General features: G+C 36.1%; 1 protein-coding gene across 3 annotated transcripts in view; it reads left to right on the forward strand.

Annotated features, from left to right (window-relative positions):
- The window catches only part of Nell1 (neural EGFL like 1), a 782,009-nt gene that overhangs the window by 599,696 nt on the left and 160,349 nt on the right, over nucleotides 1-21,964 (forward strand). For all 3 annotated transcript variants that reach the window (XM_048360824.1, XM_048360826.1, XM_048360825.1), the window contains one exon: nucleotides 5,743-5,838. In XM_048360824.1, coding sequence (XP_048216781.1) covers nucleotides 5,743-5,838 — 96 coding nt within the window. The remainder of the gene's footprint in view (nucleotides 1-5,742; nucleotides 5,839-21,964) is intronic.

A 21,964-nucleotide genomic window follows, 5' to 3' on the forward strand; every position in this document is an offset into this window, starting at 1 on the left:
GTGTAGTTAGAAATGCATATATATTGGCCAAAATAAATGCAAATGCATTCATTATCTCACCTCTCAACTCATATCCCTCCTGTGTATTATGTCCTCTATTGCAGGGATTTTCTGCAAAGGCTTGGATAAGTAAATATTTTCTTCTCTGCAGGCCATTTAGTCTCTGATGTCTGTGGAATATAGTGCTTGAAAATATGTTCTGTTTATATCCTATGTTCTAGAGCTAAGGCTAACATTTCAATTTGAATATTTTGGAACAATATAAAAATCTTTCTATGCTTCATTCTTTCATGATATGGTCAAGGCTAGACATATAGGGATGATGGCCAAGAACATAAGAAACAAATGATTTTACACTGTAGGTTTCACATTGAAAGCAAGTCAATAGGTCGTAATTGTATTTTGTAAATGATAAGGAATTGAGTAGAATTAAGCAGAATAAAAAATGGACTAGAACGGAATACAAAGATCACAATGTATTCTACATATTAAGAGTAAATTTTTATTGTGATATTTTAATTGTATGGGGGCATTTTTATTCTGATATTTCTATGTTTATGTGTATACATTATTGTTCATATGGATGGAAATACCTTATTCTTCCCCCTGTAGGACTACGTATCTAGATGTTTATGTGAGAATCTCTGATCTAAGGAGAAAAACCCCACACTTCATTTCTTGCTATTTTATTGTAGCAAAAATGTTAGCCAAACCCAATCTTAAACCAAATTAATTTTTAAAAAAAAAACAGACAGAAGAAAAGAAAAGTCTATATGCAGGTATCCAAGCAGTAAATGACTGTGCCTTAAGCAAACTAGCAAATATCAGAACTAGATGGCAGATTAGATGGTACAATGGCTCAGCCTTCATGGCTTACTGCATTCTCTCTTAATTCTCACCCTCTCACCTTGATGTGAGCTAGAAGCTCTTGTTCATTTTTGCCTCCTGTTCAGTACCTATCTTCAGGACAAACCTTAACACCAAACGTCTTTTCCCTGTACTCTGCCTGGCACAAATCCCATCTATGCTTTCAAACTACACTCAAATGTCAGCTCTGCAGCAAAGCTATGCCCCAGTCCACAGGCACTATTAATCATACCCCTCCCTCAGTGCTTTGTTCATGCTGCTTCTATAGGATTTGTCAGAATTTATTAAGCCTTGCCTTCTGTGTGTCACTCTCTGCTGCTAGATACTGTGATTTGGGGGATGGGCACAGATTTTGTGACTAGTAGAAGACTTCTCAGCATCAAATTCATGCTCTGCACACAGTAGGAAGCAAAGTCCTAAATGGAGACTGCTTAGCACTGCAGTTAAGACTCAGCTCCAAACTCAGGATGGTACTGAGTAGCAGCATAACCTTTAATCGCACTTGCGACTTTTCTAAGCCAATGTTCCTCTGTGATGAGTGTTGTGTGGGGAACGCATAACATGGCTGTAAGGATGAAGTGGCACTGGCTATGTAAGTGCTGTTATTTAGTAAGTTTTCTAGGAATGAAATTTAGCACTGGCTAACACTGCTATTGCTACTGTTGAGAACAGTAGAAAACGCTCCTGATGCTACATAGTAAAGGATCACGTTGAAGTGATTTTGAGGTGCCACATTAAATAATAAATTATGCAATGTATAATGTATAAGCCATGCTCTCACTTGGGGTGTGTGTGTGTGTGTGTGTGTGTGTGTGTGTGTGTGTGTGTATACCCATCCTGGGGTTTGATCTCGGGGCCTGTATGCTGTCTCAGAGCTTTTATGCTCAAGTCTATAGCAGTCTAATACTTAAGCCACAACCTTATTTTCAGCTTTTTGCTGATTAATTGGAAATAACCTTTCCTTCCTGGATTGGCTTAGAACTGAGATCCTCAAATCTCAGCCTTCTCAGTAGCCAGGGATACAATAATGAACCAGTGGTGCCCGGCTTCTCGCCTGACTTTTTATGCTCTAGGCTTGTGCTCTACCACTTGAGTCACACCTTCACTTCTAGCTTTTTGTTGCTTAATTGGAGATAATAACCTCTTAGATTTGTTTGCTCATGCTGGATTTAAACTTCAATATCTAGATCTCAGCCTCCTGATTAGCCAGAATATGAGCTTAGCCACCAGGATCCAATGCAGACTATCCTTTCAATTGATTTTTTACTCTTATCTTCTCTGCATTTAAAAGTTGTTTTTATTACCTGACACTTTTGCTCATTGGCTAGTGGTCTACCAGCTGAGCCATGTTAACAGCAATCTATTATGGCTGTCATTTATTTATTTAAATAATGTAGTTATTCTTAATAATGTAATTTACATTTTAAATGCACTGTATAGAACTAAGCTGGAAATGCAATAGTTGCCAACTTGTGATCACAAGATGCATTCTCCTGTTTTGCTAAGGAGAAAAGCATCATTTTGTTATGTATCTTTCTTTTAGAAACTGAGGGATCTGGGCTGACAGGGGTAAGAAAAGAACCTGAGAGCAAAGCCTCCTCAAGGACAAAAAGAAGACTAGGATTTCCTTTTAGCTGATGGTGCTAGAAATTGTGCATTTTCTTCTCAGGCTTCCATGGTGTCCCTAGGAAATAAATATATGTCAGAGGATCATGAAGAGTATTCATAATGTGAAGAGCTATTACTTTTTATTGGTGGATTATTGTGTTGATTGAATTTAGCACACAATAAGGATTCCAGATGTCCACAAACCTGGAACCTCAAAGCCACCTTCTTAGAATGCCCTCATTTATTTCCCCTGCTGAGACTTATTTAAATATAAAGCTGTGTTCTTTGTATAGATTAAATCTCTTGTCAGCTCCAATACTTGTGATTTCCTTTTTTTGCACAATAGAATGGGCCCTTTCACAAAAACAGAAGCATACAATTTTAGAGTTGATCGAATCAAACATCTCCTCTAGGGCAGTAAGTTAATAACAAATGTCAGTAAAATAACAGATTGAGGTTTGTAATCTCATTGTATATCTACAATCTGGTTATGTTGTGATTCAGGTTCTCGATAGTGGTTGACAAAGAGGCAACACATTAAGTCCCAAATCCATGGCACCTGAGTCTCTTTGGGTTTGCCAAGAAGTTACACTGACAAGTTCTAGGGCAGACCCCATAGTGCCATAAGGTCATCTGGTGAAGAGAGGGGGTAGCAGTGGGCTTTCATTGAAGAATAAATGCATGGTGTCAGGATCTCTTCCGCTTTACTCACTACTACATCTTCAGGATCTAGAAAAGTAGATGCTTTATATAGGATTGTTTTCTGGCAAAGAAAACTTCCAGTGATATAAAAAAGCAGCCATCACCTCTAGTTTTTCAGCATATGTTGCAGAGTGTACTAGGGGTTTGATGTTGTAACTTCCATGACATGGCTGTTACCATTGTTACTCATTATTTCTTTGTTCTATAGAAAATTGAGGTACATGGAAGGGAAACACTTTGCTGATAAATGTAGAGCAAAGGTGTGGAGCACACAGTGTCTGATAACCTGTCTCTCCTTAGCCTAGGAGGAAATGCAGTAGCCAAATGGTTTCTTGTTTCTGCTACCAATAAGTAAATGTTTAAGAAACCTTAAATATTATAATTATTTTCTTTGAAATACTAAATTGATAGTTGACTAACAATAGCATGTCCAGTTACAAATAATCCATCTGCAATCTTTATACTAAGACATAGTTTATTTTAAGGAGGTACACCAAGAAAGCTTACATTGAACATGATTTCCCTGAGGTCATTTAAGTTTTGGATGATACAGTCCTTCTTTTTTGGGCTTTTCATTTTTTTGAATCAGCTTGTCATATCCATTAAGGCTCAAGTAGGCAATGAATTCCTTTTTCATTACAGGTACATTTAATTTATAAACTGGTATGTGCCTAGATTTATGAATAATGTGACTAGGCTCAGACAGAAGAAAGAGTACCTAATAGTTATGTGACCTTGAACAAACCTCGACACCAACTCTTTCATGGAATTTATATAATTTGAGCATATTTTTCTTTTAACATTTAGTCTTTTTTCTTAGCTTTTTACATATCTACAATCTCAGCTATTTGGGAGATGAAAATTGGGAAGACTGAAGTTCTAGACCAGTCAGGGCAAAAGTTAGTGAAACTCCTGACTACCAGCAAGCTGGGTGTGCTGGCGTATGCCTGAAATCTTATAATAATATGGGGGATGTAGACTTTTAGTCTGACTTTAAAGGATGCACTGGAAACAAATTATCTAATACCCAGCTTCCCAATGGAATAGTAAGCTTCCCAAGAGAATCTTAAACCCTAGTGAAGTGGATTTATATAGTGTCAGAACTAATATTTAAATACATCAGATGGTTTTCTGAAGATTAAGTGTGTAATGATGACAAAACCATGATATTTTTTCTTGGTGACATTTTCCAGCTACAATTCAAATTGACAACATTTGCTCGTTTAACTCTCAAGTGAGTAAAAGGAACTCAGGGTTAATAGTTTCAGGCATCATTTTTAGTAAGTAATTTGCTGCTGCTGCTGTTGTTGTTGAGTAGTATACTGAATCACTGCTTAATTAGCAACAATTGATAATAAATTAATCTGGATGGAACTGATAATTGTTTATTCTACCAGAAAAATCTGTGAAATGAAGAGTAAAAAGGTACTCAAATATCTTCGCTTATTTACTGCATGATAAAGATTGAGATTAAAATGCAAGGATTAGCAAGAACAATTTATGCTTCTTGTCTGTTTTGGTCTTGCCATCCAATCGATCAGACAGGTCTGGTAAACAATTATGCATAAATGTACAGTTGCATTTAATTGTGTCAGGGAGAGGAGTGTACTTCTGTGCTCTTGAGAATCAACCTGATTTGGAAAGGGTAACTCTGGGGTGGAGTTAGGATAACCTTACAAGGTTTATCATGAAGTCTAAACTAAGTCCACACTCTTGTAACCAGACTTCCCACACTGAGGCATTTTTCCTAAAAGGATTAATTTGAGATGAGCCAAGCATCCTATCTATCAGGATAAAGCACTATTACTTTTATTGCCAAAATATTGCTTAAATGTTCAAAAGTAATGGATTAATTTATGACATTATTAAAAGTTTGGTCAAATCCTAAAATTCCTTTTTGAAAAAGATATCATCATAAAATTCTACTTAGTGAAATATGTGACAAAGCACTGAGCATTAAAAAGGCTCTGCTTTCACCCTGACTGTACTTTTTCTACCTACTCAGTTTATCATACTTGATTTCAAATAAATCAATTATATTAGCAACAAGGATAACTGCTAATACTAGCTAGCAGCCATTTAACCTATACCAGCCTCATGTTCAATACTGGATATCCATTATTCTGAGTAATTTCATATAAACCAGTGAGACATTATCACTTACTTATTTGGGGTGTGGAAAATTTTAAATATACCAGCCAGGTGCCCATGGCTTATGCTTGGAATCCTAGCTACTCAGGAGAGTGAAATCTGAGAATCATGGTTTGAAGCTAGCGTGGGCAGAAAAGTCCATGAGACACTTATCTCCAATTAATCTGTCAGAAAACTGGAAGTGGAATTATAGCTCAAGTAGTATAGCACTGGCCTTAGGTAAAAAAAGTTCAAGGGCAGCATTTGGCCCGGAGGCCCCAGGCCCAGCATCAAATTTTTTAAAAATCAATAAACAGGTTATTTTTTACACAGCAAAGAATGTAAACACAGTACCTCATAGTAAACAGTAGATAGTGACTCATAGTTTGCTTATCACATTATATCTAAGCAAAATCTTTCCTTCCTTCCCTACAGCATTCTGTGAAGAGGGCTGCAGATATGGTGGAACATGTGTGGCTCCGAACAAGTGTGCCTGTCCATCTGGATTCACAGGAAGCCACTGTGAGAAAGGTAACCTAGGCTGTTCTGGGGAGAACTGAGTCAGAACAAATGGAAGCCCCTCTCTGGGCATAGGTTTCTGTGGAGCAACTTCACACCATTGTGCTTTGATGGCAGCGTGGCTCTCTCAAAGTGGATACCTTTTGATTACTGCATATTAGCCTTCCTCTGAACACAGAGCTTTATTTGCTCTCTGTTCAATGTGTCTAATTTAGCAAGGTCAAGTCTTTTCTCTGCTAGGCTTTGCAGTGTGTTTTTAGTGCTAATTAGAGATAAAGCCTGATGAACTGGTCTGCCCCACTTATCATCAAATGGGTAGCTCTACGCACGACAAATGGAGTTATAACAATCTGCTGTGTCAACAGAATCTAGATTAGCAGCACATGCTCCTTGCATAAAAGCATATTAAATAACTCCAGCAGCAGGTTTATTGGTGTGCTTGGGATTTTATTCTAATATTGCTTTATTAGCGACATTATCATTCATGGACCTGATAATATAAACCAATTAGTATTAGTACGATTCATTGTGTGCACTTTCCTGTTTGCAATAAATGTGGTGTTTTACACTTGCACCACTTACATAAAATTGAACTGTCTCTCTGATTGGGAAGGTCCTACCTGTGCACATGTGAAATTTAATGGGTATGCCAATGTACATGTCAATGTAAACCAGTGTGCCACATAAAATAAGTACATAAATTTATTCTTCCTATGCTTTTTATGAGACTAAACATACTGAAAACACTGCATTGTGTTTTTCAGAGTCCACATATCACCCTTGATACGTCTGACAGCAGAGCACAGTAAAACAGAAATAAGCTGTTATAACTCTACTACTAAATGAGGGTGAGAGTATCTATCTGATAAATATCTAAACAGAGCAACTATTTTCTTCCCTTCATGTTTAAGAGTTTCTATACTTACATAATAAGTTCTAAAAATTGGCACATCTATTGAAATCTACCTTGAACAACATATTACACTGAACTGCCTATATCTTTGTAAGGAAGCCTAATATTTTAAAATTATGTCACAACTGAACTATATAAGTTATTTAAGAAATATATCAGTGAGCAACACTTACAGCATTATTTCTGTATTTTACAATGTAATGACAAACCAAATCACATTTATTAAATAAAAAAGAATTCAATGATTTGTCCTTAAAAATGAAAGTGCCAAGTACTGCCTCTGAGCAATGTGAGAGAATTACCACATGGAGCTTAAGCATTTTTGCCAAAAGCACAGAAACTGGATGCTAACTTAGCATGCAGGCCCTTATTGCAGCACATTTAATTTTAATTAGGTTTTCTTAAAAAAAATCGAAAGGATTCTCATTAGTGCTTCTAGGACTCCCATGTTTCTCTCAAATGGATATCTAGGATTTGATGCGCAAAGAATGGTACTGATGGTAATGACAATGATGACAGATATTGTTAATAATAAAATGCCATTCATTAAGTGCTGATTATATGCCAGGCTTTTCAGTGAACATTCTAATATCAAGAAAAAGAAAAAGGAGTAGGTCCTTCTATTTCCATTGTATAAATGGCAATGCAGAACTTATCTAGGGCTAGTCAGTAAGGTCTATAACTATTACAGCTGAGCATAGAACCTATCGGTGTGCCATGTAGTCTGCATATGTTTCTCAAAAGTAATACTTATGGTGAGTGCTGGTGGCTCATGAGCTGAGGATCGTTGTTTGAAGCCAGTCTGGGGAGCTAAGTTTGTGAGCCTTATCTGCAAAAAACCACTCAGAAAATGCCAGAAGGATGTTGTAGCACAAGTAGTGGAGGGCTAGCCTTGAGCAAAAGAAGTTCAGGGACAGCACCTTGGCCCTGAATTTAAGCCCTAGGACCAGCCAACAAACATACAAAAAACAACAACAACAAAATGTAAGTATCTGGGGTTTTTGTGAAAATATTGATTCCTGGGCTGTCTTCTTAGACAAAGGGAGTCATAATAAAGGTTGGTGGGTCAACAAATCTGTATTTCCATGAGCTCCTCTACTTAGTGCAATATTCCACTAAAATATCTACAGGAAGATTCTTATTCTTTTTACATGATATATAGTGGAGGCAGAGGGGCTTACCAGGCCATGTGCTCAGTGATGGCCATAGGAAATATTGAGTCTTATTTATTATACATTGTTGATTTGTCTTTTCCTTGGTCCTTTTCTCCAGTCAGCAAATTGTGATTGAATCACTCATTACACACTTTTTCTTAATGTGGAACAATACAAAAGAAAAGAAAAGAAAAAAAATCAAGTTTAGAGAATGAGTAAAATGGAAATAGAGAAACCATTGTTTTCTAGACAAATCCTGAAGTTGCTGGTAGTTATTACATAGTCTTTAGATTTTGCATAATCATCTTAAGAAGAAAAAACATTAAAATTAAAACAAAAAGGTTTCTCTCCACATGATATTTTTATCTGTAGCAAAGTTATTCCATTTCACAGTGGCCATTCTTATACCTAATCCTATGAGCATTTTCATGGAAAAAAGAAACAAATGATTTCCAATCAGTTGTGTGCACTGGATATAGATGAATGATATGGCAAATATTAAAAACATGCTGTGTCTTTTCTGAATTATGTTGTCATGGAGATTATTATCAATAAGCACTGAAGCAAGACTACTTGCCATTGAACAGTGATGCTAGATGTCTTGAGAATTAGAATGTTAAAGGAAAAATACAAATACATTGTGAATGTCCTGTGGCATGATTACACTCAATCTTTTGTTTGGTGTATTTTAATTTCACAGCTAACTACATGACCTCATTTGTGCCATATCAGATTCACTTATGTGTAACCCCAAACATGTATCCTTGGTCACATGTTGAGACTAAATGTAAGTCAATCTTGTGTTTCCTATGGTCATATGTATCTTTGATTTTGTTCACTGCCTGTGATACTTAGCCTTTCAGAATTCAGGTACATTTAGTTCTGTCATTGAAATCATTTTGTAAAGAAAATTTCTTTCTGGAACATAATGACAATCACAATCATACTCATCTTTGGAATGAAACACACAGATCAAACTCTTCATTTGTTTTTTATTGATTAGAATTTGTCAAGCTTTATGTTTTGAGAGTTCCACTTAAGAAGAACATTTTGCCTCTATTAGGCAACATTTACTATGTTAGCTTACTATGTTAGTTCTTTTCTACTGTGTATATTGGAGATATACACAGAAATGAAGATCATTTTTTATAGCATAAAACTTAGAAGCACACATGTCTATCTTGCTTCACTATCATGCTTGTTCCATGATAAATTTATTTGTTTAATAACTTTTGGTAAGGGTTTTGGCAGATGTATAAATCAGACAATGGCATAGTATAGTCTCCCTTTATGAGTACATTTATTGTAAAATGTAAAAATACAGTTGTATATACCAGATATAAATAATCTGTATCTTGTAGATCAGAGTTTGAGAGCTAGACAGAATTTGTCAAGTTGTAGGCTAGACTATCACCTAAAGGTAAAATAATTAAAAACATAGGCTGATTTAAAAATATTCCTCTGTTTCAGAAGTGTGTTTTTTATTGTAACTTGCTCAAATAACTATTATTTGTATTGTAACAATATAGTTTAATATATGTTTATACTATATATGATAAACTTTCATAACTATTGAATATTTCATGGTCTCCAAAAATCTACAAAGCACAATAAGTATCTGATTAAAGTTTCAGGAAGGCTAGGGTATATATTTCAGAGGCAGAGCAATTGCTAGCATTTACAAGGTTTGACCTCCGATATCCTCAAAAACATTCAGTGATATCAATAAAAGTCAAAAGAAACTTTAACAGTACTATTCACTCACAATATAATTATTTTTCTATTTTGTGGCTTTGCTTGTATCTTTGCCATTTTCCTATAATAACCATAAATCTATGTTTGTAATAAGTAATGACTTTTTAAAAGCTCAAAATGAAGAAAATCTAAGTGTGATACAAATAACATTTTTTCTGGGGTTTTTGGTAACCTTTCCTAAAGGGAAATGACTTTTCACAGGATAATTTATTCTATTGTTTTCCTGTGCTTCCAAGACTTATAAATATATGCTTGAAAATATATTGTTTATGTGGAGTTTATTGTGCATTTACCAGGCTTTAAAATGGATTAGAAACCAAAGACTTCTGTATTTTTCCAAATTTTAAATCTTGCTCTTATTTTGAGAAATTTCTGTTGACATTTATCTACTTGTGATTGGAATACTGACCTCTATTTCTAGGGCAAGAGAGGTTAAGAATCATTTTAAAAAAAGAAGTGGATAATCATACCATCATCTCAACAAAGCAGAGAATATTTCTCTTTCCTTCCCAGGTATCTCAGTTCTAAGAGGAAAGCAGCAAGAAAGAAGAATGCAAAAGTAGCTCTTTAAATTCATAAACAGTCAAGGGAGTGCTTTAACTTTTCTCAAATTGTGCTTTCCCAGGATGCCTAGCACATTAGGAACCTGCTCAGTAAATATCAATTGTGTGTGTGTATGTGTGCATGCATGTATGTCTGTGCACATGTACACACCCACACACGTACCAGTACTGAGGCTTGAACTGCCAATAGAAAGATTGCTTTATTTTATATTTTCTAATGTGAGCAAAGTGAGATCAGGTATAAACTTTTCAAATGCTATGGGTCAGGTACAAATTCATGGTTCAAATGATCAATGCCATCCACCTTGTTTTTCTCTGCAAAGAATCAAGCCTTCATAAACAATAAACAAATCACCAGTATCACAGAACTAGAAAGTAAAAGGATACCTAATTCTTTTGGTTTGGTTTGGTTTGGTCTCATTTCTTTTGTACTGGTACTTGAGCTTGAATTCAGAGCTTCATACTCTAGCTTGATGTTTTGGCTCAAGTATGTTCCTCTACCTTCCCAGGGTTTGACTGACCACTTATCAGGCTGGCTTTGAATCAAATTCTGATCCCAACCTCCTTAATAGCTAGAACTATGAGTATTAACCACCAGTGCCTGGTTAGTTAATAGCAACATTTGTTCTTAGTTTCACTAATTTTGTTGTGCACATAACCAGAAAGAAGTATTTAGATATTATTTATAAAGAAAAACAGGAAAATTTGAGGTTTCCTTGAATTTCATTACCAGTTAGAGGATGAGTGTATATGTTTTGTGAAGTAAAATGTAGTTTGCCTTTAGTATATTGTCCATCAAAGAAGGAAGGAAGGGAGGAAGGGAGGGAGGAAGGAGAAAGAGAGAGAGGATGGAGAAAAAGATAAGTCAAATGAATGAGAAATTGACTGAAGAACGTTTGCACTAGTTATTTCCAGAAATTAAGACTGTCAGAAGAGAGACATTGAACTGGACCACCCAAACCCGTCTACTGATGCTGGTTCATTTCTAGGGTAGCTGAAGCTTGTTCAGTGTCCTGTTCTTTCTTCAGGCTCACTCATTCAACTCTTTTCTTTTGGCTATGATGATGAAATTCAGGTAAAGATCCAACCTCTGGATCCAAGAAGGAGTTGCCACTTAATTCTCAGAACCATATTGGAGGTAGTTTCACAACCTTGTCTTTCATCCTGCCAGTCCCATAATTTCTTCAATGGAAAAAGAAATACCTGAAGCTATTTTAGTTCTTGAAAAAGAGCAAGTTTCAAAGCCATTTCTATATAACTATAAGAAGTGATGCCCTTTGTTCATAAACAAGAATTTGGACTAGAAATCAAAGAAGTAGTTTAGATAGTGAAAATATTAAACTTAAGGTCAGAGGACTGAGTTCTGACCATTTGTACCTCTGTGATGTGAAAGTTGTACTAATATATATTATAATATATAATAGTATGTAATATATATTTGTGTGTTTTGTTTTGTTTTGTTTTGCCAGTCCTTGGCCTTGGACTCAAGGCCTGAGCACCGTCCCTGGCTTCTTTTTGCTCAAGGCTAGCACTCTGCCACTTGAGCCACAGTGCCACTTCTGGCCGTTTACTATATATGTGGTGCTTGGGAATCGAACCCAGGGCTTCATGTATATGAGGCAAGCACTCTTGCCACTAGGCCATATTCCCAGCCCTGTAATATATATTTCTGTGTGTCCCAAACTTTTGTACTTTTTCCTCTCTTGAGGCTGATAGCTAAACTGTATTGAATATATATAAGTGTCATTCATCTAGTCAATCAATAGTAGAGTTTGGATTCAAAACCTATTATTAGTAGACTCCAAATTTCATCCACTATACATTATAATCTAGACACTGCTTCTAGAACACCTTCTCTCTTCCCAAAGGCAGTTAAATGGAACACATATTTATCAGAGCCTAAGTAAATTAGGTGAGCAATGAAGCACAATCCACTCTTGGATTATTTGCATGATTTTTGCATTCCTTTCAACATTTGTGCTGTAGGTAATATAGAAAATAGAGTAGGAATTAAAAGTAAAATCTCCAAAGTCATCATAGTCCAATTTAAGTTGAGGTTATTCTACTTAGCAGGATCAGTGATTCTTGATCATATATAAGTCATATTTCTAAGTGTTGGTTTGCCACTAGGAAAAGGTTATCAGTATTATTTCCATATAAAATTGTTGTGAGGTTAAATGAAATAGTCGATCTGGACTCGATATGGAAAACTTGACAGAGTGTCTGACAGGTGGTAGGTATTTAGGAATAATAGCTACTGCTAATGCTTTTTAACTCAGTTAACAATGATACTCAGAAATAACAAGTTATTATTCTCCCAAGTAGAGAAATGTGGAGGAATGTCAAGCCGTTCCTTATATCCTTTTTCTGGTATTGAAATCCTCCCAGACCTTCTGTTAGTTCTTAGCATTTCTTACTATGAAATTCAAAGGTAGACTGTTTTTATTCTTATTACCTTTTCCAACTCACATTCTATGTCCTCATTAACATTTTATATAATTTATTACAAAGCTAATAAATAGGGATTCATACAGTAGGTTTCTGATATGAAGTGAGAGATCTAATTCATCACTTAAAATGTGGCATGTGTGTGTTTTAGGTATGATCTCTGAGAACAATTCTCTTTAGCATTATTTATTTTCCATTTCTCAGCATTGAGATGGAAGATTTAACACCATATTTTTGATAGCCATAGGTGTCTATATACATAGACATATCTGAGACCTCATTGAAAAGGCCATCCTGCTTGTTTTTCTATGAATATTTCTTTAGCTCTTTGTTGATTCCTCAAATTTATTCAAGAAAGACAAATGTTCCAAAACTCAAAGTGACATTGGAAAAACTGAATTCCATCAGACTCCACTATTTCTTTGCTGCATGACTTGAGAGAACCTCAACTTCCCTTTGCTAATGAGAATAACCCACTAAGTAAAACTTTTAAGTGGTTCATATTTTTTTTAATCAGACATTGCAAAGCTAAGAGTGTTGGTGCAATGATTACAATCCAAGATACTTGGGAGATAAAGGAGTGAGGATGGTGAGTTATGTGATGGTAAATTATGTGAGTAATGAATCATAATCCCCTCTTTGATTATTTGTATGGGTTTTGCATTCTTTCCAACATTTGTGTTATATGGAATATAGGAAATAGGAGTGACATTTGAAGATACAGGTAGTATGTTAAATGAATAACACTTTAAATAATACATTGGAAACCATGTGTTATAGATATACAGTAATAAGGAATTGATGAAATTATGATGAGGAATTTTATGGAATCTTAAAAGTATACCTGGGGAGATAAATTATATGGAAGACATAAATAGACATGTGATCTGGAACATCAATTCTGGAGGAAGATTTAGGTTTTGGGGGTCCAGCTCTGTGTTCCTAAGGAGTGATTTAAAATTCTTGTGCCTCAGTGTCTTGATTTATAAAATGAATGCCAAACTCACACTACCTCACTGGAGAATATTTTTATTTTTGAGAACTCCATAAGCATTGTAAATTAATAGGTAGAAATGACATGTTTGATATAATTCAGTTTTTTATATTAAGATACACCTATGTGATGCACCTTCTGGGACAAAAAGATCTAGTCTCCTCTAAATAATTTGTTAAATATTATACTAATGCTCAATGCATGCTTTTCTCTCCCCTTATAATCTGCCTGTCACCATTTCAGAAATTAGTGGGAAGTAGTGGGAATCAGCATCCTCTGTTTAATTTCTTATATTTTTAATTTTCTAGATTCTATGAATCTCTTTCTGAAGAGTAAGAGAGCTTTCTGGGAGAATAAAGGTGTCATGTCACTGGTTCCATGATATTCTATAGCCTTGTATTCTGCATAGGGGATGTACAGTGGTTTGTTCTTCCTTTAGGGCTGCTTTAGTGACAGTCTCAGATCACTGGTGATTTCCAGTTGAACCTACCTTGAAAGAACAAACCATTCATCTGACTGAAATGAATCATTGCAAGCTTCTTATACTTGACTGTTTTCCCCATCAGAATTCTGGGAGATAATAATGTAATGGTTTAAAAAAACTCCTACACCTGTAAGCTGGGTGCTATATCACCTTTCCAGCCCTGGTAAAAGTCAGTTGTACAGAGATGCAGGGGGATTTTTCTCTGATAGTACTCCCGGAAAAGAGATACCTGACCCTCACCCCCATCATCCGTCCAGGCACTGAGCACCTTCCTTCTGACTTCTTTGTAATTTCCCTGTCATGTGATCATGGCAGCCTCAGAGAAAGGCATTTTTTTTTTATCTTTAGCATTTTGCGTCAAATCCATATAGTATGGCACTCACTGTGGAAGGGTAATTTCTAAGTATGCCTTGCATCTCTTTTGCTTGAATGCGATCAAGAAAGGAGTTCTCGGGCTGGGGATATAGCCTACTGGCAAGAGTGCCTGCCTCGGATACACGAGGCCCTAGGTTCGATTCCCCAGCACCACATATACAGAAAACGGCCAGAAGCGGCGCTGTGGCTCAAGTGGCAGAGTGCTAGCCTTGAGCGGGAAGAAGCCAGGGACAGTGCTCAGGCCCTGGGTCCAAGGCCCAGGACTGGCCAAAAAAAAAGAAAAAAAGAAAAAAAGAAAAAGAAAGGAGTTCTCTCTCGTGGAAAGAAGAAAATATACTTATTTTGAACGAAATTTGTCTAACAGCCTTTCTCCACAAAAGTTCTCACTTTGATTTTGTCCATGGCCCCTAATTAATTTTGAAGCCTAGGTTCCTACAGTTGCAAGGCAGTTAATGGTTATTGTGGGTACAATGGATTTTTTTAATACATGTTATACAGATAGTCTTTGGGATATAGGACTCCTTAAAACTATCTATTATTAGCTACCAGAACTCTGATAGGGGAAATGTACAGTGTTAATATCCTGTCATATTTACAATCAATAAATATTTGATAAATGAATGAACAGATGTACGAAGATCTTGAATTTCACATTGTCTAATCTTTTCATTTTATGTGGCAATAACTTGAATTCAAACTTTATTTAAATGACACCAAAGATAAAATACATCATACAAAAGGAAAGGGGTGAGGGTGGAGGGCATAATCAAGAATACTATAGAATATGTCTTTGTGTATTGAAAGTAGTGTTCTGATCCTTCATTTCCATAAAGCTGTTAGTACCTTTGGTATTAGGAAAGGGGACCAATCTTGTTAACAAGTTGACATTCACCATAAAATAAATGAAGGCTATTAGGAATTACCTTGTCTAGCTAGTAATGCAGAAAATAATTTCTAAGTACAGATGACAAGCAGCTCTTGCTTTCTATCATGCAAGTCCATGCTATTGAACTGTGAAAGTCAGGTGCTGGCTTCACATATTCATTTTTAATCCCGTGTCCTAGAAAATATGAGCAATGCCCCAAATTGAAGCATAATGACTACACAAAAAGGAAACCCAGGTTTCTGTGACGCTATGACCCACTGGAGTACAGAAATTACAAATGTTCTTTACTAACTTGTCATAACTCTTTGCATCCAAAAGTATTTTCTGCACTATAGATTATATGGGGAGAGAGGGAGGGAGGCAAATTGAAGCCAACAGCTTGACCTAGAAGTAATATAACTCTTAGGATTTGCATCACACTCTTCTAATAGAATTCACTGATTAGAAAAGGTGGTTTCATGTAATATTCACTTGGGTTCAAAATATGATGAATCAAATCACAAGATCTGCACATTCATTTTGGTATGGGTCTAATAGAAGCAGATTCTGTCTCAGTGAGGCAATGTGTGTTTAAAGCAGTCTCCAGTTTAACAGAGACCTTGAAGTTATCTATGGGTGGCAGAAATTTTAGCCAAATAGATTTGAGTCATGAGGGGGTAATCCTAGAAGATTATTTTATTAAAGGGTATCTTGCTAAGAAAACGTTTCAATACTCCCTCAATTCTTAAAAGATAAATTCTAAATGGTATTGAGTAGTATATAAAGATGTTTGTGATTAAACTTCTACTTAACTCTCTTTATCTTCTTCTATTTCTCCTAAACATAAAATCTCCAACTCCAGACTATTCCTACTCTACACACTGAAATGTTCCTTACTTTTCAAATCTTTGAATAAGTACTCTCTCATTTTGGGACACACATATAGATGTATATGTTTATCACGTACATAAATTGATTTATACAATCAACATGAAGCAATTGAAAATATTAGTTGCTGAGTGTCTCTGATGATATACAATCGTTACAATTTTCTCCTCCTTCAAAAAAGAATGCATCTCCCACAATCTTTCCTATTACAGCTTGTTATAATATGTTCTTTTACAATCATTGGGCTGAAACATACATATATACACAAGCACAACCTTCATTCAAACCCCATAATATATAATACATAATATAAACAAACATATTACATGTGTATATATATTGTATATATGCATGCTAGACAAATATCACTTGAATCATACTCCTAGCTTAGTTTACTCTGATTATTTGTGTGTGTGTGTGTGTGTGTGTGTGTGTGTGTGTATATGTATACTAGGACTATGACTTGAACTGAAAGCCTTATGCTCTCACTAGTCATGCTTGATCAAGGCTAGCACTTTACTACTTGAGCCATACCTTCAATGTGTCCTTGTGCTTGGTTAGTTGCAGATGGACTCTCACAGACTTTTCTGCATGGGTGAGGTTAAACTGTGATCCTTGACTTCAGTCTCCTGGGAAGCTAGGGATGCAGGCATAAGTCACCAGCTCTGGATTGCTCTAGTTATTTTGGAGGCATCGTCTTACTTTTTTTGTCTGGATCATTATCTTCCTATTTGTGCTTCCTGAGTAGCTAGAATGTCAGGTATATACAACACTGTACTCAACTTCCTATTGATTGAAGTGGGATGTCATCAATTTTCACCTGGGTTGGTCTCATGCACTTAGGTCTGCCTCAAACTGTGAGCTTATGCCTACTCAAGCTGAATAGCTATGATTAGAAGAATGAGCCACCACAAAACCCAACTAGAGCGCCTTTCCCACCCACATCCAAATCCCTTAAGTTAGCTCTTAAAATGTATGAAAATTTAAACTTGATAAAATCTCCACTCCCAGTGATTTGGGACAAGACAGCAGCAACAGCATCTCCAATCCAGGTGATGGTAAGATCTTCCTTAGTCACCTCCTTTCTGCTAGTATTCTGAGAGCACATCTATTACACATTCCCTACTGCTGCTTTTCTTTGGGACACTGTTTCCAAGTCTTGTTACAGTCATTTCTACCTTGTCATCTAGGCTTCTGATCAGTGTCCATACCTCACAGGCCCTGACCTCTCAAGGAGATTACATATGTCCTTATCTCTGTCACTACTTTGTTTGATCTTCAGAGTCACTTCATGTCTCTCTGACACAATGGCAATTGTTCTCTGCAGTGCAGTTCCATTCCATGAAGACTGGGGTTTTGTCTTCCTTACTGGGCATTGCATTTTGAAAAACTAGGGACCAAGTACCTGACACGTAGTAATGCTCAAGACAGTTGTTGAAGAAGTAGAAATTTTAATAAAATGATGCTCTTTTTATCTTCTATATTAATCTTTGAAGCTGTGATACTGTCATTATGACATATCTTGGGAAGAAAGAGAAAATTAGTGTTGTCAATCACACACCTTCATCCCTGTTATTTTTGGTTCATATGTAGTCATTTATTCTTGGTTTCTCCTTCTCCCTCACTTTCCTGTTCTACTCATCAACACAATAGATCTATTGTTCCTTCATCCTACTACCTCATCTAAAACACTGCCATTTGTTTCTTTCCAGGAATGAGATCAGAAAATCAGTCTCGAGATTCTGTTTTATTTCTCTCAGCGAAAAAGAAGCCTCTTACTGAATTACAATAATTGTAATTATTTATAAAATTATTTTCTTGATAAAAAATATTAAATGATGTTCAGTGCCCTTCATAATCACTTTGATCTCTACTCATTAGTACTTGTGATTCTTGACATCTTTCCTATCCCAATTTATAATTAGCATAAGTTCTGCACTAAATACTGTCAGCAACAGTATTTCTCTTTGAGGCTCCTGTCTGTGATATTTTCTGTACCAAGACTTTTATGGCCTTTGTAGCTTTACCTTTTCCCCAGCATATGAAGTCACCAACTTGCTTCATGCCCTATATTTACGCAGAGATCACATGTGTTTCTCTTTGTGTGTCTGACTGTGTGTCTGTGTGTCTGTGTGTCTGTCTGTCTCTCTCTCCCTTTCGCTCTCTCTTCTGTCTTTCTCTCACCTTGCATTTTTGTGGTAAGGTAAGAGATTGAACTCAGAGCCTTTTTGACTGCAACATAGCACTCTCTGACTTTAACCCTAGTCTTTCTGCTTTTTTAGTTCATTTAATCAGATAGAGTCCTGCCCTTTTTCTGAGTCTGGCTTTGGACTTCAGTCTTCTTACCTCCTCTTCTTCCTTCATAGCTGGTATTAGAGTAACACACACACACACACACACACACACACACACACACACACACACACACACCCCTTAACTAAGCTTCTCTTCAGAAATATTTGAGTTTTCTTTTGGACCTAAAAGTTAAGGTTACATCCCTTCCAGCAGAATCCATGTCAACCTGGCTTTCTCATTATAAAATGCAAATAATGGCCTTTCTACTAGATTATTGCCACTTTTTTTTTTACTGCCTATTCCTGAAACATATTCATTTTTGATACCACTATCCTCCCTACCCCGGTGAAGCTTAAAAAAATTGTTCAATTGACACCACAATTGTTATCCTAATCTACAACATCTCCAAATCAAAATGAAATATGTCTCCTGTTTTCTTTCATCTGTTTTTTAGTAGGCTCTTTCTTTCTATTCCCAGTTGTTAAAATCATATTTAATTTGCATGATATTTTCTGAACCATATAAATTGGAACATATTACAAATGTTTTAAGCTAGAGAGTTGATTGTAGGTGGATAACAACTCCTCCCTTTCTCCTATAGACAAGCCCTGCCAGCCCTTCCCTATTTCTCCCTTCTTAATTGGAACCCTTAAAAAAGTAAAAGCATAAACACACCTGTGTGTTTCCTTTAAAAGCATATTTCCGACTTGCTGCCAGTAAGTTTTGTGGCACTGTCATTGAGAAAACTGATTGTAATACCAAATAGCAAGTCTTGGTGTTTTCCTTGTGCTTGGGGTGCAGATAATACAGGGGATGCCACAGCTAATTGTGTATTCCCATTAAACTCCACACATTCATATTTTGAAGATATCAACATTTCTTTTTCTACATGTATTTTTCCTAATGTCCCCTGCAGATGCATTTTTTTTTCTCCTAGGTGAAGGTACAAACTCTTCTGTATTATTGTTATTTTGTAGTGCTGGAATTAAACCCAGAGACTTAGGCGTTTTAGGAAAGTGCTCTACCACGTGAGTGGTGTCCCTAGCCATCCAGACTTATAGATTAATGTTAACCTAAACTATAATTCAAGCTAGGCCTGTGTTAAGTGCTTGGCATTTATTGCTATTTAAAGTTCGTAACACAGAGGGCAAGTGTTGATCAGTAGCCTCCGTCTTACATTGCTATCTAATTTCAGCAAATCTTTCTTCCTTTGCTGTGCTTTAGGTAGGCTCAACCACTGTTAAGCAAACATTCTCCCACTGATCCCTATCCACAATCCCTGATCATGTAGTTGTATATCCCTCTCTTTGGCTATTTTCAAACATACTACCTTACCTGTGAGACCTTTGGACCCGGTGGGGATTTTTGTTTGTTTGTTCTCTGTCTAGAATGTTCTTTCTCCATATATATTCATGAATCATTTCTTTAACCTACTTTAGATCTCTATTAAAATGACACTTCTTAGTAAGGCCTTTTCTATCTTTACTTAAACCTCATCCCTAAATCTATTCTGGACCCCAAAAATTGTCTACCTTACTTTCCCCCACTGCAATTACTACTGGATAACACATAGAATATGACACCTAGCTATCTCATTCTTCTTTCTCTGTCCTTAGTCCACCTGTGATGACCACCATATTATCAGCTTTTTGCAATCTCTGGGATTTGATTTGCCCTTACAAAATATTTATCACATAAATGAACTCATGGATCAATGGATGCTTACTCTTATTTTCTGACTAGCTGGCAATAAACACTGTAAAGTACAATTACCAAAACTATAGAGCTATAAAGTATCAGAGATGTGATTTAAGTCATTCTTTGTGCCTCAAAATTAAGTCTTTTAACCACCATTCCTCGCTGCCTTCTCATGCAGGAAACATTGATCTAAATTGTTTGTGGTGGTTGTTAGAACATATCTTCTGTGCTGTGTTTTTTTCCCCCCTAGATCTATTGCAGACTTCAGAGTGTTTTATTATGATCCCTTAGTGTGCCACTTATACTACACTTATGCTTTTGGAACCCAACTCTCCTCCTTACATGTGAATTAATTCTCTCTGCCTCAGAATACTACTGATGTGCTAGTGTTAGTTTTACTACAGATCTTATCATCTCAAATGTATTTCCAGGCATTTAATTACTTCACTTTCCTTTATTCTTCTGCCAATTTATCTCACTATCACCCTAATCTGCACATCAGGAAACTGAGGGTAGCCAGGAAAGGAAATTATTCATTTTGTAAGGCTACTAAGGGAGAGAGTAGGAGTTAAATTCTTGTCTGATGGTTTAGAATTCTATTATTTTTTTCTGTTATACCATGCTTTCCCTAACCTCCCTTCCAAAATAAGCCATTCCTCTTTTCTTTCAATCATTAATGTGTAATTCTAATGTTAAATATTGAACATAGCCAAAGCATGCCATTGTAATGCCATTTTACCCATAAAGCATTCTGACATAAGGGAAGTGGGCCCAGCACAATCTTCCTAGCAGGATGACCTCTGTCACTTAAAGTGTGTCCTTAACCACAGACAACGTCTGAATGTGTAATTATTCCTCAGCTGTTTTAAGAATCAGATAAAGTCCAATCAGTGAATAGTAGGTGCTTATAAACCTTATAGATAGCAAAGAGTGATGATATACAAACTCTTCTCTGTGGCTTCTGTATTGGAGAACAATGTTACCAATTTTTAAAAATAAATTGAAACGTGTATTGTAAAAGAAGAAATGGGATGTGGCATTGCCATACATGCATGCAAAGAAGGTCCACATCACTGTCCTTTTACAGTCTTCCTCCTTCTTGAAGCAGTTTCATTTGGTTTCCTTGTTGTGGTATTATTCAACCACCTTCATTCCCCCCACTGGCTGATACAGAGCCTGTTTTACTTTGGTGTCCATTTTAGTGAAATTTTTAGAGATATTTCAAAAATAACAATATTATTTCTTGGACAACTAAAAAGAAGCACTATGAAGTACACTTCATATTTATTGTCAAGTCCAATGAAACATTCAAATATTATGAATGAATCATCCTGTTGCCCTACTCTAAGCTTGAACTTGAAGTGCAATAAAAGGCCACATGAGCCTCTCAATGATAATGACTCTTCAGCAGGAAATAGCAAATATTGTCCTAAGAATTTTATGTGTGTTAGATTACAGAATATATTCTCTGATAAAGTAAATGTTATGTGGTACCTAACATTCAAAATCTCACAGCTGATGGATCTGAGATTGGGATATGATTTTATAACATTGTTTCTCTTGTTCTAAGTTCCTACTTATTTGCAGTAGTGAAGGTATTCCTTTGTGTGCCCTTCCTGGGGCTTGACCTTAGGGCCTAGGCACTTTCTCTGAGCTTTTGTGCTCAAGGCTAGTGTTCTATCATTTAGACCACAGCTCTACTTCAG

This window comes from Perognathus longimembris, chromosome 13 (genome assembly GCF_023159225.1).
Source record: "Perognathus longimembris pacificus isolate PPM17 chromosome 13, ASM2315922v1, whole genome shotgun sequence".
Classification (NCBI taxonomy): domain Eukaryota; kingdom Metazoa; phylum Chordata; class Mammalia; order Rodentia; family Heteromyidae; genus Perognathus; species Perognathus longimembris.